Source organism: Equus quagga, chromosome 6, assembly GCF_021613505.1.
Source record: "Equus quagga isolate Etosha38 chromosome 6, UCLA_HA_Equagga_1.0, whole genome shotgun sequence".
NCBI classification, from domain to species: domain Eukaryota; kingdom Metazoa; phylum Chordata; class Mammalia; order Perissodactyla; family Equidae; genus Equus; species Equus quagga.
The window spans coordinates 108,795,152-108,813,626 of record NC_060272.1 but is presented as its reverse complement, the minus strand read 5'-3'; the positions used below and the strand labels follow the sequence as shown (position 1 = coordinate 108,813,626).

Below are 18,475 nucleotides of genomic sequence, written 5' to 3'. Positions count from 1 at the left end.
AATGGCAAACAAAAGAAAGCAGGTATCGCAATACTTATATCACACAAAGTAGACTTCAAGATAAGACAGGTAAAGAGAGACAAAGAGGGACAGTATATAGTGATCAAAGGGACATTCCATCAAGAAGAAATAACCCTTATAAATATCTATGCACCCAACATAAAGCAACTATTAACAAACCTAAAAGAAGACAATAATAACACAATAATAGTAGGGGACCTCAACACTCCACTCACATCAATGGATAGATCATCCACATAGAAAATAAACAAGGAAACAGTGAAATTAAATGAAAAGCTAGACCAGTTGGACACTCCATCCAAAAACAGCAGAATGCACATTCTTCTCAAGTGTGCACAGAACATTCTCAAGGATAGAACATATGTTGGGAAAAAAGGCAAGTCTCAATAAATTTAAGCTTGAAATAATAACAAGCAACTTTTCCAACCACAATGCTGTGAAGCTAGAACTTAATTACAAGAAAAAAGCTGAGAAAGGGACAAAGATGTGGAGACTAAACAACATGCTATTGAACAAGCAATGGATCACTGAAGAAATTAAAGGAGAAATCAAAAAACATCTAGAGACAAATGAAAATGAAAACATACCATACCAACTCATACGGGACGCAGCAAAAGCCATAGTCAAAGGGAAATTCATCGTGATACAGGCTCATCTTAACAAACAAAAAAAATTCCAATAAGCAATCTCAAACTACACCTAACTGAATTAGAAAAAGAATAACAAACAAAGCCCAAAGTCAGCAGAAGGAGAGAAATAATAAAAATCAGAGCAGAAATAAATGCTATTGAAAGAAAAAAGGCAGTAGGAAGGGATCAATGAAACAAAGAGCTGGTTCATCGAGAAGATAAACAAAATTGACAAGCCCCTAGCCAGACCTACAGAAAAAAAGAGAGAAAGCTCAGGTAAATAAAATTAGAAATGAAAGAGGAAAAATAACAACAGATACCACAGAAATATAATGGATTATAGGAGAACACTATGAAAAGCTATATGCCAACAAAATGGATAATCTAGAAGAAATGGCTAAATTCTTAGACTCTTATAACATCCCAAAGCTGAATCAAGAAGAAATACATAATCTGAATAGATCAATCACAAGTAAGGAGATTGAAACAGTAATCAAAAGCATCCCAAAAAATAAAAGCCTGGACCAGACAGCTTCCCTGGAGAATTCGACCAAACTTTCAGAGAGGATTTAATACCTATCTCCTTCTCAAGCTATTCCAAAAAATCAGGGAAGATGGAACACTTCCTAACACATTCTACGAAGCCAACATCACTCAGATACCAAAGCCTGACAAGGACAACATAAAAAAGGAAAACTACAGGCCAATATCACTGATGAACACAGATGCAAAAGTCCTAAACAAAATATTGGCAACCCGAATACAGCAACACATCAAAAAGATCATACATCATGATCAAGTGGGATTTATTCTAGGGACACAGGGATGGTTCAATATCTGCAAATCACTCAGTGTGATACACCACATTAACAAAATGAGGAATAAAAACCACATGATCATCTCAACAGATGCAGAGAAAGCACTGGCAAGATCCAAAAGCCATTTATGATAAAACCTCTCAATAAAATGGGTATAGAAGGAAAGCATCTCAACACAATAAAGGCCATCTATGACAAACCCACAGCCATCATCATACTGAATGGGGAAAAACTGAAAGCCATCCCTCTGAGAACAGGAACAAGACAAGGATGCCCACTATCACCACTCTTATTCAACATAGTACTGGAGGTTTTGGCCAAAGCAATTAGGCAAGAGAAAGGAATACAAGGAATTCAAATAGGGAATGAAGACGTGAAACTCTCACTCTTTGCAGATGACATGATATTATATATAGAAAACCCTAAAGAATCCATCAGAAAAACTATTAGAAGTAATTAACAGGGGCCGGCCCTGTGGCGGAGTGGTTAAGTTCGTGTGCTCTGCTTCGGCGGCCCAGGGTTTCACCAGTTCAAATCCTGGGCACGGACGTGGCACCGCTCATCTAAGCCATGCTGAGGCAGAGTCCCACATGCCACAACTAGAAGGACCCACAACTAGAAATACACAACTGTGTAGCAAGGGGCTTTGGGAGAAAAAGGAAAAGTAAAATCTCTGAAAAAAACAAAAGAATTAACAACTACAGTAAAGTGCAAGGTACAAAATCAACTTACAAAAAACAGTTGCATTTTCTACACTCTAATAAAGAACTTACAGAAAGAGAACTCAAAAATATAATTCCATTTACAATCACAACAAAAAGAATAAAGTATCTAGGAATAAATTTAACCAAGGAGGTGAAGGACTTATACAATGAAAACTATAAGACATTATTGAAAGAGATATATGATGACATAAAGAGATGGAAAGAGATTCCATGCACATGGATTGGAAGAATAAACATAGTTAAAATGTCCATACTACCCAAAGTAATCTACAAATCAATACACTCCCAATCAGATTCCAATGACATTCTTCATGGAAATAGAACAAAATCCTAAAATTCACATGGGGCAACCAAAGACCCAAATTGCTAAAGGAATCCTGAGGAAAAAACACAAAGCTGGAGGCACCACAATCCCTGACTTCAAAATGTACTACAAAGCCATAGTGATCAAAATAGCAAGGTACTGGTACAAAAATAGGCACACAGATCAATGGAACAAAACAGAAAGCCCAGAAATAAAATCGCACATCTACAGACAGCTAATCTTCGACAAAGGTACCAAGAACATACAATGGAGAAAAGATAGTTTCTTCAGTAAATGGTGTTGGGAAAACTGGACTGCAACATGCGAAAGAATGAAAGCAGACCATTATCTCACACCATGCACAAAAATAAACTCAGAATGGATCAAAGACTTGAAGATAAGTCCTGAAACCATAAAACTCCTGGAAGATAATATAGGTAGGACACACTTTGACATCAAACTTAAAAGAATCTTTTTGAATACCATGTCTTCTCAGACAAAGGAAACAAAAGAAAAAATAAACAAGTGGGAGTTTATCAGACTAAAGAACTTCTGCAAGGCAAAAGAAACTAGGATCAAAACCAAAAGACAACCGACCAATTGGGAGAAAATATTTGCAAATCATATATCCAACATGGGGTTAATCTTCATAATATATAAGGAACTCACACCACTGAACAACAGAAAAACAGTCCAATCAAAAAATGGGCAGAGGATATGAACAGACATTTTTCCAAAGAAGATATACAGATGGCCAATAAACACATGAAAAGATGTTCAACATCACTAATCATCAGGGAGATGCAAATCAAAACTACACTAAGATACCACCTTACGCCTGTAAAAATGGCTATAATCACTAAGACTAAAAATAACAAATGTTGGAGAGGGTGTAGAGAGAAAGGAACCCTCATACACTGCTGGTGGGAATGCAAACTGGTACAGCCACCATGGAAAACAGTACGGAGATTCCTCAAAAAACTAAAAATAGAAATACCATATGCCCCAGCTATTCCACTACTGGGTATCTACCCAAACAACTCGAAATCAACAATCCGAAGTAACATATGTGCTCCTACGCTCATCGCAGCACTATGCACAATAGCCAAGACATGGAAACAATCCAAGTGCCCATCGACTGATGATTGGGTAAAGAAGATGTGGTATATATATACAATGGAATACCGCTCAGCCATAAGAAAAGACAAAATCATCATATTTGCAACAACATGGATGGACCTGGAGGGAATTATACTAAGTGGAATAAGCCAGACTCAGAAAGACAAACACCAGATGATTTCACTCATATGTGGAATATAAACAAACACATGGACAAAGAAAACAGTTCAGTAGTTACCAGGGGGTTGGGGGTGGGCACAGGGGGTGAAGGGGAGCACTTACGTGGTGACAAACAAGAAGTAGTGTACAACTGAAATTTCACAATGATGTAAACTATGATGAACTCAATAAAATAAATAAACAAAAACAGAAAGCCAAGCAAAAAAAAAAACATTGAAAGAGGAGGGGTTTGTATTTAAGTGTTATAAATACTAACTTTTTCTTCATCAGAAATAAGTCAGAGCAATTCAAAATAATAAAACATGGATTTATTCAGGCTCCTGTTTAGAAATAAATATATCTACAGTCAAAATTAATATTATGTTCAGAGTTAAATATTCTTCTCTCTTGTGAAAAACAAAGCAGTTGCTTACCCCCCCAAAAAAAAACTTTTGTAGTAATTTTTCTTTTCGAAAGTTAGAGAAGCAAGGAATACAGTAAATTTACAAAAATTTAAATATTACCTTTGTCACTATTCAGTGCATTTGTTCACTTACTTTTGACTAATGTGTTCAGTCAGAACTTAAAAAATATGTACGTTCACGCAAATAACAAAAGTCTTATTTTGGGACTATGATTTTAAATCTCAACACATCTGACGTTCTTACATAGGAAATGTAAGCACATGCTTAAGACTTTAAAAGATTCCAAAGTTAAACCTTTACATTTAGTGAATCTAAATGAAGGAAATCCAATCCTACTAAAGTTTACCTGATTATATCAAAATACAAATATATTTTTTATATCACCATTTCCTCGCCCTATACCTAGTGGAAAATTTCCGATTAAAATCTGCATTTGCACGACTTATCTTGAAGTAAGTATTACTATTACTACCACCTACGTAGTAGAGGAAGGAGCAGGAGGAGAAAGAGGAGTGCTTCTTACAATCACTCCTCACCTTGAGGACATGGATCGCTATCTGTACTTTCCAGGCCATTCAGGAAACATGCAGTGTGCATAACCTATGGCTCAGGACAGTTTCCGTCCAGATTACTTCAGTGGAAGAATTTCACTCATTTCATATATAATAAAGGTTCCTTATAATCTTTCTCCATAAAAACAAGTTTTACATTTAAGGAGGCTGTCCTTTTCACTTTCCCAAACCAGATCATCAACTTTGTAGACAGAAAGCTGGGGTGTGAAACGGCTCACTCTGGAAATAAAAATCTAAAGCATAAACCTAAAAAGTGCTGATAAAAGAAAAACGAAGATAGACTGTAATCTGAGGCCAAAGTCACTTCTGTTGGAACTATTCAATCATTTTCTTCAAATCATAAATCAAGACCAATTCATTAAGTTGTGCATTAATAAAGCATCCCATGGGTGGCTCTGTTCCCCAGGGCTGGCCCTCAAAGTAAAGTAGCAACATTAATACAGTTTTGATTTTCACAATTTGACTTCATTTGGTGCAGTTTTATACATTTATTATTGTTGCAACTTCCAGAAAAAGGAAGAAAGTAGGTGAAACTGAGTCTATGTGACTTGACGTAAAAGATGGTAAAAATGACTAGAAACAAACAGTTCACTCCATTCCTAATATAAGCAAAAGGAAATTATTATAAGATTGAATACATGAATATCTCCAATTTGGTCAATAAGTCTCACAAAAAAAAGTCTGAACTCAGGTGTGCTTTGTTCAACCTTCAGAAACTAATTGTGGTCCTCATTAACTTCCTGTTGTCACACAATGCCCCCGGCGGCACAGGTGGACTCTGTGCCTGCAACTCCCTTGTGAGGGGAGCTGCCGCCTCCTCTTCTAAGGTTACTCAACGTGCCACCCACCACAGCACACTCCCTAATCTCAGTGGGACGCAGGGAGATATATGTTTTCAAGAAACAAAAGGGGGAGAACAACAGGACAAAGGGCTGCATTCAGAGCCCAGAGAAGGGGACAGACAGACAGCCCCAACTCCCCCAGACCCTAATAAAGCGCAAGTCCTTGCTAACTCACTGTGAATTTATGAACAAAACTGTGTTTGTCAAATGATTCTGCAATGATATCATTCTCTTCAACTAAGGAATGATTTTTCTCCTCCAAAATAATCCCGGAAGTGTTGAAGTTCCAAGAATGGGATATTTATAAGATCTAACCTAATAAAGTGGTTAAACCAAGGATAGCTCATCTGAGAAATTTATTAAAAGCTTTTACTTTCTCTTTGCTGTGTCTTGATCTTCCTTTTCTTATTTTTTTTTTTTAAGAGTGGCCCTGAGCTAACATCTGTTGCCAATCTTCCACTTTTTTTTTTTCCTTCTCCCCAAAGCCTCCGAGTACTTAATTGTATATCCTAGTTGTAGGTCCTTCTAGTTGTGCTATGTGGGATGCCACCTCAGTGTGGCCTGAGGAGAGGTGCCATGTCTGCACCCAGAATCTGAACCAGTGAAACCCGGGCCCCTGAAGCGGAGCGCAAGAACTTAACCACTCAGCCATGGGACCAGCCCCTGTCTTCCTTTTCTGGCTTTCACTCACCACTAATAAACTTTCACTAAACTTAATTTTCCCAAATTTTAAACCTTTTCTAGGAGGGGCTTGGACCATACATAACACATGACAGCCCTCAGGGGACAGACACCAGAACAGTCCGCAAACTGGGTTAGCGCAGCAGTAGGCAGATGCAGCAGGACTAACACCGACCTCTGCAGTTTTGGAAGCTCTCTCCTCAGCTCCTCTCTGCTCTCAGTGCTATAGACCCTTCCCATGGAGACAGGGATTCCAAGGAGAGCCCAAGACCCAGCCACAGTCAAGAAGTCTCTGCCAGGGCTCAGGAATTTATGTGGTGACAAGTCCACAGAAACCCAGATTATAAACTTAACACTCAGAACAAGAGTAAAATGAAGTTAAGTGCAATAAAATATATTCTCCTAAGGGAAACTTTTAAATTGAAACAGACTTCCAGTAAGAAATGGACACATAATCCATCTCAGGTTGAAGGATGAATTGCACAGACAATCTCTCTTACAAAGCTCTAACTTTGGGTATGGGTGCAAACAGGCAACGCTGTACTCACTGCTGGAGTGATCAGCCCCACGACTCTGAACATATCACAACAACCCCTGACAGGACCCCCTGCTTCTGCTCTGCCTCCCCAACAAATTCATTCTTCATGCGGGAGCCACTGTGATCTTTTCAAAATAACGTCACAAAAATAAGGAATAAACCAACAGCCACCATGTCCTCCTCTCCTCTGTCTAAGCCTGTCAGCGCCTCCCACCACACTTAAAACCCCCAATGCCTTACTGTGGCCAGACAAGCCCGATATGATCTGGCCCCTTCCAGGGCTCTTGCCTCACTTACACCCACTTCCCTTGCTCACTGAGCCCCAGCTCCACAGACCACCTTCCTGGTCCTCTGACACATGAAGCTCAGGTCAGCCTCTAGGCCTCTGGACTTGCTATTCTTTCAGCCTCCACATCTGGAAAAGGTTGGTTTCTTTATATCCTCTGGGTCTCTGCTTAAAAGTCCTTATCTCAACACCCTAAGATGCTACCACTGGAATATAAGCTCTATGTGGGCAGGAACGTTGTCTGCTCTGTCCCCTCACCTTCCCCCACATGTGGTATAGTGCCTCGCATGTAGCATGCACTCTCCACACTTGGTGAACAAGTAACTGAAAAGAAAACAGAACAGGCAAATCTATAGAGAAAGAAAATGGATTCCTAGTTGCCTACGGCTGACGGGAGAGAACAGAATAGAGAATGACTATTAATGGGTACAGATTCTTTTTGCGGTGATAAAAATGTTCTGGAATTAGATATCGGAGACGGTTGCACAACTCTGTGAATACAGGAAAAAACCACTGAATTGCCTACTTAAATGAGTGAATCATATGGTGTGTAAATTATATCTCAAAAAACCTGTTATATTAAAAAAAAAAAAAAAAAGAGGGCTGGCCCCGTGGCCGAGTGGTTAAGTTCGCGCTCCGCTGCAGGCGGCCCAGTGTTTCGTCGGTTCGAATCCTGGGCGCGGACATGGCACTGCTCGTCAGACCACGCTGAGGCAGCATCCCACATGCCACAACTAGAGGAAAACACAACTATGTACCGGGGGGCTTTGGGGAGAAAAAGGAAAAAATAAAATCTTTAAAAAAAAAAAAAAAAAGAAAGAAGAGAAGGAGGGAGGGAGGGAAGGAGAGATGGAAGGAAGCGGGGAGAGGAGGAGTAGTTAAGCTTCAGGTTAATAACTGTCCTCTATGAGAAAGTGATGAAAGCTATGAATACTCTCACACCTCTGAAACCCGTCCATGGATCTCTCTGGTTTCCAGGAACCACTCACGGTTTTAAAAAGAAGCCCTAAAACATAACCTAGTATAAATAGTTAAAAGAAAAATAAGATAATTATTCTTTGAAGAAATCAAACGTTCCACATGGATTAACAAGAGCAAAGATTTTGCAAATATCTTCCTTTGGAAGAAACAATTTCCCACATCCTGAAAACTAAGAGCTTGAGTGAAAGGCCAAGTAATCATTTTTGGTTTAAAGCATCTGAGGATAATCACCTTTGCAAGACCCGCTCGATGGGCTCCTTTAGACTCCATATACGCGAGGTATTTGTTGAACTCCCGGAACTCCTCGATGGAGGGTCTGAAGGTCATGATCTTACAGCTGGGGTTGAGAGGACTCTCCACCTCCGCCTCCTCCATGATGGCTGGGACAGTCTCTGCAGAGAAGGTGATGCAGTCATCAGCAAGGGATTATTATATGGCTAAAGGTGGTGGTCATTTCTCCCAAATAGCACGTAAGCTCCCCAGCTGGAACTCTTTTACTTAGTTACCATTCCTTCTACCACACTATCAGCGAGACTCCCTCATCTCTCCCTGGACTGCTGAAAAAAACTGTCTCCTACTCCCGGCATTGAATCACGGACTTAATTATATTGCCACCTCCTCAAAATCCTTTCTAGTAAGAATGAATTTTCTAACTCGGCAAGTTTACCAAAAGTGGGGTTCCTATGTACCAGTTCTGAAACAGACTGTCTCATACACACCTGTATGAAGGCCTAGTCTAGGCGGAATAGAGAACAATGTTCCACTTCCCCAGCACAGTTTACTCAGGTGTGCTTCCACTTGTCATCACATGCTTTCCTATAATCATTTCAAATCATCCATTCAGCAAAACCGCCAGGCACCAGGCTAAAGTACTAGAGACACAGAAATGGGTAAGGTTTATCCTCACCATCCAAGCTCATGCTCCAGAAGCCAAACAAACTTCAATACAAAACTTGACTCCCCCTGAGTTACTCGGAAATGACTTTCCCAGAAAGGGGCAGAGTTAAGACTTATTAGAAGGTGTAGGAGTTTGCTGAAGTGAGGGGTAGGGTAGATAAAAGGGGGAACATGCAATGGGATAATAAGAGGTTAAAACAGGGGCCGGCCCCATGGCCGAGTGGTAAAGTTCGTGCACTCCGCTTCAGCGGCCCAGGGTTTCACCAGTTTGGATCCTGGGCGTGGACATGGCACCGCTCATCAGGCCACGCTGAGGCAGTATCCCACATGGCACAACCAGAGGCACTCACAACGAGAATATACAACTATGTACTGGGGGGCTTTGGGGAGAAAAAGGAAAAAATTTTTTAAAAAAGAGGTTAAAACACATCAGAGCTACAGATAAAGATGTGATCATCGTTCTTTCAAGGTTTAAATAAGCGTCTATATCACAAAGTACACGCGTACATGTAAAGAAAAGAGGTACATCAAAACCAAACCCTGCCACCCTTTAGGAACTTAACAATCTAAAGGAGAAAATAATCTGCATGGAGATATATTAATGCACAGCAGAAAATATTCGTATTCTCCCCGCCTCAGGGAGGGGGCATACAAAAGAAAAAACCTCCCAAAGATCACCTCGCCACCCAGCTCCCTTCAGGAGCACAGGCCCAAATCCATGGGTTGCAGGATGAAAGTCTCACCTCTATACAGCATACACATAATCCTCTAGAAGCATCCAGATCAGGCCCCTGGATAGCTATTGTGGCTCTGTCTACCACCACAGCCTGCATTACACTTAATGCTCCAACAACACACATGGATTTGTGCGTCTCTAAACAAATACAACTCTCTATGCCTTTGTCCAGATCATTCCCTCCCATTGAAGCTGTTACCTGTTTCCTCACCTGGCAAACTCCCGCCCATTGTCCAGATTCCCAACCCTCTGGAGCAGGCCTAGGTGAATCATCCTGTGTGTTTTGACCTCCCTGACTGCATTCCTCTTACAGCAGTTGCCTGTCCCAATAGTTGGCACCTCCAACCACATTCTGAACTAGAAGCGCCTCAAGGGAAAGGCAGCCTCTCCGTCTCTTCAAGGCCACAGTCAGTCTGGGATCCAGCCTGGCTGGTAATATCTATCGCAATAACTATTTGCTAACTGAATGAAGGAATAAATGTCAAAATGCTATTAAAGTATTTACATAAAATGATACCAAATGCAGAAATAAAGCAAACACTGGTCCCAAAAATAGAAAAGTTACTTAGAAAACAGATTAATTTGCTTGATTGGTAAAGAATAATAGAATACAAAAAATCAGAGCAGTGAGGAAGGGGAAGAAAGCCCCAGATTAGCTCTGTAGAAACATTTGGTACACGGAAGGCAGTCTCACTTCTCCCCCAAAGAACAAGAGTGGCCTGCGTATTTCTCTAGGCAGAGGAAGAAGCCACTAAAGAAGAAACTGGAAATCCAGCCAGTCATTCAACAAATAGTTACTGAATGCAAACTGCTGGGCAGGCATTCAGGAAGGAGTGAAACCAAGCCCTCCCCGGCAGTAGAGCGAAACAGACAATAAATAAGTGATAAGTGCTCTGAAGAAGAAACCAGGGGAGGGGGAGAGAGGGCAAAGAGGACGGGGAGCTATTTTATACAGAGAAGGCGTTTCAGAGGCCTGAAGGAGGGAATGCATCATGCAGATATCTGGAAGAAGAGTAAGTCTTGGGCTCTTTAAGGAAGAGCAAGAAAGTGACTGTGACTGGAGCTCGGTAAGCAAGGGAGGGAACGGTGAGAGGAGATGGGGAGAAGAGCTTGGCGTTTACTCTGAATGAGACAGGAAGTAGTAATCTTAGGCTTCTGCCCCTTCTTGTACATTCCCGTGCTGGATATTCTAACATGTATTTCCATTCAAGGAGACGATGCCGTTTTCTAAGGTAACTCTTCTGGGGGATTTTAAGACGAGATGTTAAGCAGAGAAGTGAGCTGGCTTATCATTCTGGCTGCTGTGTCAAAAAAAGACAAGAGAGGAAGCACGGAGGCAATTTACACCAACCCAGGTGAGATAAAATGGTGACTTGGACCAGTGGTGGACAGTGAGAAGTGCTCAGAATGCAGATATTTTCTGAACAAAATTTCCTGATACATGTGAGAGAAAGAGGCATCAAGATCTTTGGTCTAAGCAACAGAACAATGGCTCTGACAAGAAACTGACGCAATGAAACTGTTCAGATATGCAGCAAAATAGCAGCAATCAGAATTAAACCCCACCCTTGACCTAGTTTGCTAACTGGTCTGTGAAACATACTTTGCCTCTTCCTAGCATCACTAATCTCTTGATTACACAAAACTAGTTCTACCTACAAATCAGGTACGTGTCCTACAGACCCAGCTTGTTTTAGACCTTTTCAATCTAGAAAGTTAATATATGATCACCATAAAATTTAAAATATGTTAAAGCATCTAAAAACTTAATGTTAATCCCACCACCCCAAATCTTTACCAATATGACAGCCAAAAAAGTCTGGTGTTAAGTTTCATTTCTTTGATTACTAGTGATATTGATCATTTTTGGACATCTATAACCATTTTCATTTCATTTTGGGGTTGCCTACTTACGTTGTTTACCTTTAAAAGGTAGTTTATAAATTTTGTTTTTTGAGTTTTTCCTAATCCACATTTATCATTACTAAAGTTAATCAATCACGCTCCTAGAATCAAATTCCCAGCCCCCCATCTTTCTCTTTTACCTTTCTTTCTCTGGGCCAAGCAGAAAAGTAGGTTTAAATGCTCTTGCAATAACGTTTCCTAGTCGGAGAAAGACCGTTATATTTTGCAAGAAACACCTCTCTGATTTTCAGCTGATGGTGATGCAATAATCATTCTTTTTAATGCTAAATCTCTTTAGAGACTGAGTCCCCAAAGTGAGTGACAACAACATCTGTGATAACTTTCTTATTCTGCTTCTAAAGAGCTGGCCTTCAATGCTTTTGAGACCACCTAAACCAAATAACCATATTTATAGTAAGTACCCTAAGAATTTTTTTCTTAATGAACTAAAGATCTTTTTCATTAAGCAAAGAAAAGTCTAGCACGAATTCATACTTACATAACTCTCTCAAGCTTCTTATGTCAAAAATTTTTCCTTACCATGAAGGAAAAACATCTACTCTCCCTATTCTAATCATATATCTTTATTTGCTAATAAAAAGGAAACTGAGGCTGCTGCCTTCCTGCTAAATGTAAATCTATATCCTATACTGCTTTCCTGGTGTACACCTGTATTTCTGACCTTAAATTCTGATTTCAGAATTTAAACAATTTCTGTGAGAAGAGTAAAAACCGATGGCTCTCATCATGTGAGTATTAGTTTCTCACACAATGCCAGCCACTGAACTGGTCTGTACTGCTAGCTGCCTCTGAAGAGAACACTTCAGGGTCTATGGTAAGGCACAGCCCCCAGGGAGATACGGACTCACAGTTAAGCAGATACTGCATTAGGCTAGAAAGAAAATGAACCAAGGCACAATTACCAGCTGTGCTAATGTCAGAAGAGAACACTAGAGTCGTCCACCCTCATCCTTGGGGAATATGTTCCAAGACCCCCCAGTGGATGCCTGAAACCACAGGTAGTACCAAACGTTATAAATACTATGTTTTTTCCTATACATACATACCTACGATAAAGTTTAATTTATAAAGTAGGCACAGTAAGAGATTAACAACAATAACTAATAATAGAACAGTTGTAACAATATAGTGTAATAAAAGTTACCATAGCTCTTAGCAACTTCAGCACACAATTTTTTTTCTCTCGTTCTTAAGTTGAGAACTCTTCACCTTTTCAGTTAAAGGAAGCACTTGACGGCTTCTCTTTGGCATATCCGAATTGCCAGCATCACTACTCTTGCACTTTGGGACCATTATTAAGTAAAATCAGGGTCACTTGAACACAAGGACTGCAATACCGCGACAGTGGGTCTGATAACCTAGACAGCTACTAAGTGACTAACGGGCAGGGCATGTACAGTGTGGATACGCTGAACAAAGGGATGAGTCATGCGAGACGGCGCACAGCTGACAACCTGTGAATGGTTTATTTCTGGGATTTTCTATTTAATATTTGCGGATCGCAGCTAACTGAAACCGTGGAAAGTGGAACCACAGATAAGGGAGACTGCTGTATTCCAGCCTCCCCCGTGGTTTCTCGTGAGGACTCACCCAAATCCTGGAGGCCACCCTCTCCAGTCCTCACTCACTCCTCCTCTCCTGCAGTGAGATTTAAAAGAAACTGAGCAGCCAACGTTCAGACCAAGCAGGTGCTACTACCCTGCTCCACTTCAGTCCCACGTGCTAAGTTCACAGAGGCAGGCCTAGGTCCCATGGAGGCAGCCCCAAGTCTGGCCTTTCAGCTCCAACACTGCAGCCTCCCAGGTTTGGTCTCACAGTGAGCCCGGTAAGCTAATGCTTTGCAGACTGCCTCAGTCAGGCATTGTTATGCATTGAAATGTGTCCCCCAAAAAGACATGTTGAAACCTAACCCCCAATACCTGTGAATGTGGCCTTATTTGGAAAGGGGTCTTTGCATACGTAATCAAGTTAAGATGAGGTCACAGTCGATTAGGGTGGCCCCTAGTCCAATATTACTGGTGTCCTGGTAAGAAGAGAAGAGACAGCCACAGAAGAAAGAACACCACGTGAAGATGAAGGCAGGCTAGAGTCAAGCAGCTGCAGACCAAGGAATGCCAGCACTCCCAAGAAGCTAAGAGAAAGGCACAGAACAGGTTCTTCCCCAGACGCTTTAGAGAAAGCACAGCCTGCTGACACTCTGATTTTGGCCTTCTGGCCTCCAGAACTGTGAGAGAGAAACTGTTCTTATTTTAAGCCATCCCTGTTCATGGCAAATTGTTGCAGCCGCCCTAGCAAACGAGTACAGGCATCAAGGGCCAGCCTTGGGGGGAAGAAGCAGAGCGCCACATTCTTCAACCCCAGCCTTACCAACAGCAAAGCTCCGAATACCCTGACCTTCCAGCCATCTCCTCCATCTTTCTCAACTAGTTCTAGACGTGGGTGGAAAAGGGAAGTGGCCAGCCACCTTGAAAACTCTACATTAGTCATTAGCACACCTATCCAGGTATTGAACCACAAAAGGAACAACTAGCTTTAAAGACTGCCTTTTTCTCTCATCCCAGGACCCCACAGGCCTGGGGCCCTAAGTTAAAAAGCAAGACAGCAAAGAAAAGCCCTTAGCCTCTTGATCATTTTTTGCCTGAGCCAGGCCTCATTCCTCTCCCAGAAGTCCAGGCAGCTTTTCCTTATCCTTCTGGTCCCACGCAGATCACCACTCCATCGTGTTCCACCAGCCTACAGAGACCAGGGGTAGGAATGGAAAAGTGGACTCAGGGAGATGGTTCTGGGAGAGAAGAACCAGGCAACAAAAGGATCTGTGCAAAAGTTTCTTTTACTATACTTGAGAGATTCTTGGCTGGAAGAAGGTTCCTGAGGAGGAGTGACCCAAGTGAATATGTAAAATCTCTCCATCAATCTATACTGGCCAGCTCACAATCCTGATCATACCCCTTACACCCTTAGTGGATAGAGGCAGGCAGAAGTTATCTTTCGGGGCAAACTGCCAAGACTTCCCCTTCTCTCGTTAACCAAAGATCTGGTAAAATTAACAGATACTGGAGCACTCAGGCAGTCATCTCCTCAGAATAAGTACAGAGAAGAGGGTGTTGGAACCAGCAAAATTACCCTAAGGATTCATTCTTGGCTCCACACAGCATGACATTCCTTTCCTGGGTCATACACTATCCAGGCCTGGACTTCAGTGGGGCAGGAGAAGCAGTTTTCCTTACATGAAAGGCTCGCAGGGTAATTGATTCTAGTTGCAAACCCGCAACCTTCCTGCCAGCACTGAATCTTACAAACACCTAATTTATGAGTGGGTCCCCTTCAGACTTGCATCAATTTTGCAAGCACACTGATTCTAATTTTAATTACATCTGTCATTTCCTGGTTTTTACTTTCTCTATTTCTTACACTTCCATAAGCGTCCATCAACAGGGACCTAGTTGAATCAGTGTGGTACTTGCAACAAGAGAGGACAGGCAAACTAAAAGGAATGAGATGATCTCTAAGCACAGCTCTGGAGTGAGTTCCAAATTCTATCATTAAATTTAAAAAGCTAAGTGTAGAGTGTAGAGCAGAGTTTATAATATTCTACTTTTTGTATAGGAAGCAAGACCAAAACTAATAAAAACAATTACCTATAGGGAAAATAAGAGACATGGAAAGAAGCAAAACTTTCGTTCTACATAAGTTATAATTCTGCAATCATGTAAATGAGTTATATAAATTAAAAACAAAATTAAAAAGAAAAAAATCCCTAAAAACTGAAAAACAAATTAATCTAACTGTATAGTAAGTCAGTGGCATAAGCAAACAAGGGAAAGAATTAAGTAACTTTGAATCACAGTATTTAGGCTGTAAATCCTAATGGGATATATTTTAGGATATAAACTATTTTTAAAACTATATAAAACTGCATTTAGTTGTCAGATTGTAGTAATATTGGTATTGGGCTTGGGGTTTTTTTTAACTATTACAGGGATACTATAAGATACATCAAGTAGGTAATAATGTCAATGTCATTATGAGTCAAGATTTTCATTATAAGTATAAAGAGATACCAATATAAAATCCTGTGATTACATAAAAACAATTTTTCATTAGAATTTGAAATATCAATATGAAACTCATAATTTTTTTCTCCTAAAATGTGTATCACCTAGTACTGCCTACTGAAAAAGGCACAGAAACAATGACGATACAGTAACAAAGACTGCCCATGGCACATAAATTGTGGTCTCTAAACACCAGATCACAATAAAAAATAAAAAATTAAAATTAAAAACAGGGATCTTTGAAGAAAAGGCTGGTTCCAGGTCTGGGACAAGAAACATACAAGATGTGACCGGAATATGTTGTCCCAGAAAACAAGCAAGCTATCAAAGACAAATGAGGGCAAACTTCACGTCTAAACTAACATCAGTACTGGGAAAAGTAGCTATGTGCCTCCTAGCATGATGTACTGAGAAGGACACAGTATCACTTCCGTGGGTATTCCTGCCAAAAATGTATAACCTAAATCTAATCATGAGGAAACATCAGAAAAGGCCAAATTAAGTGACAGTCTCAAAAACAAGTGGTTCGTACTGTTCAAAAATGTCAAGGCAATGAAAGACAAAGAATGAAAAACAGCTCCAGATTAAAAGAAGACTAATGTAATATGTAATCCTCAGATCCTCAACCAAAAAAACAAAGAATTTTTTCTTTTCTTTTGCTACAAAGACTATCAGGGGAACAAATGGTGAAATTTGAATAAGGTCTGTAGATTAGACAACAGTACTGCGTCAATCTTAATTTCCTGATCTTGACAACTGTACTGTGGTTAGAGAATGACCTTGTTTTTAGGAAATACATGATGATGCATTTACAGGTAAAGGGGCATTACATCTACAGGTCCCTTTCACACGGTTCAGAAAACAGTATGTGCGCACAACACAGTATGTGCAGAACAACAGAGAGTAAGTGAGAAAACGTGAGCACGGAACAACTGTAACATTTGGCAACTCTGGGTGAGGGGATGTGGAACATCTCTGTTCTCTTTTTAGCAAATTCTCTGGAAGTCTGAATTTATTTCCAAATAAAAAGTTAAAAAAAAAACAAAACAAAACAACTAATGAGAGTCCTGTCACAAGAACACAGGAAGTTTGAGGGAAAGATAGCCATGGTGGCCCCATGCAAGGTGTTAGAGCCTGACTGGGGTGTGGAGGACATCCATGCAAGCACAGAAGCAGCAGCAGAGACTGGATGCACGCTGGCTGATAATGGGAGCCAAGTTTCTCACTGTCAGAGAAAGGAGTTTACAAACATGGAGAGAGAGGAAACTAGACTTAACCTGTGGTACAGACTAGAATTTGAAGATATTGGTGTAAACTTGCAGTATTTATGTGCATGTATGTGTGTGTACAGGTGCAGATGTGTGCATGTGCATGCACGTGTATGTGTATGGATACTTCCTTAGGTCTGCCCACTGAGAGGCCTTGGAAGCAGTGACACCTCAGTAGCAATGAGCTCTCAAATCTTGGTTTCTAAATACCATTCTCCACTAAAAGGAACCAGCACTTCTCAGACAAAAGACTGATTCCAGGTCAGGGGAAGAAAAAGTACAAGGTAGATGTGGAACATCTTTTTTTTATTTTATTTATTTATTTATTTTTTTTTTTTGAGGAAGATTAGCCCTGAGCTAACTGCTGCCAATCCTCCTCTTTTTGCTGAGGAAGGCTGGCCCTGACCTAACATCCGTGCCCATCTTCCTCTACTTTATACGTGGGACGCCTATCACAGCATGGCATGCCAAGCGGTGCCATGTCCTCACCCGGGATCCAAACTGGCAAACCCCAGGCTGCCAAATGGGAACGTGTGCACTTAACTGCTGTGCCACCAGGCCGCCCCCGCGTGGAACATCTTGTTGTGCCAGAAACTAAGGAAATACTCAAAAAATGAGGGGACATAATAGCCAACCTCAAGGAGCTTCCACTGGCTAAATTTGGAGAAAATAGAGCATCAAAATAAATAATGATAGTAATGGACGATAATTAAAGAAACCGTGAGTCCATAGTGAAATAAATACACTACACAGTATTTTTAAAATCCATACATCTATAATATTCCTTTTTTAAAAAAGTACCAATCACCAATGGACTACATCAACATACTACTCCAAAGATTTATAAATGAAGGGACGGAATCAACCCCTTACATTGCCTTTCCTGAACAAACTGTATTTCAGAGAAAGCAAAGAACTGATGGCAAAAAGTTCTTCGTGGAATAGTTCCAACTAATAAATGTAGAAAAAATAACAGAATTATATGATCACCATTTTTCTTTTTACAATCCCTAATAAAGAATTTAGGGAAACATCATCAATGGATGCTAAGATTATGAGGCAACAACTTAACAGGAAGCTTGATAACAGCAGAATCTGGTTCGTTATCAGTGGAATAAGTAGACATGACATGAAACAATGGAAAATACACATCATCACCTATTAATCATTCTTACCTAAAAAAGTAAATCTTAATCTAAATAAACCAAGTCATTAAATCTAACCACCAGCTGTCAGGAAATACACAGGCTAGAGGAACAAAGTAAACACCACTACAAGAAAGCAACATGCCAAATCCTGAATGTGAGACTGTCTACACTCCAAAAGCCAATGGGGGAGGGAGGTGTGGCAGGGGTGGGAACAACCAACCGTTACAGAACGAAAAAGGCATGATAGATATGAATAAAAACTATATGTATCAACAACTAGTCACCAGATATTTGCATAGAAAAGCAGCAGAATAATGCAACAAAGGAGGAAAAATAAAACTAAAA

General features: G+C 40.5%; 1 protein-coding gene across 1 annotated transcript in view; it reads right to left on the bottom strand.

The window, feature by feature from the left end:
• The window catches only part of KDM4C (lysine demethylase 4C), a 387,672-nt gene that overhangs the window by 344,116 nt on the left and 25,081 nt on the right, over nucleotides 1-18,475 (bottom strand). Inside the window, exon 2 of the mRNA XM_046663818.1 lies at nucleotides 8,332-8,492. Within this exon, the coding sequence (XP_046519774.1) occupies nucleotides 8,332-8,475 (144 nt within the window). The 5' untranslated portion in view covers nucleotides 8,476-8,492. The remainder of the gene's footprint in view (nucleotides 1-8,331; nucleotides 8,493-18,475) is intronic.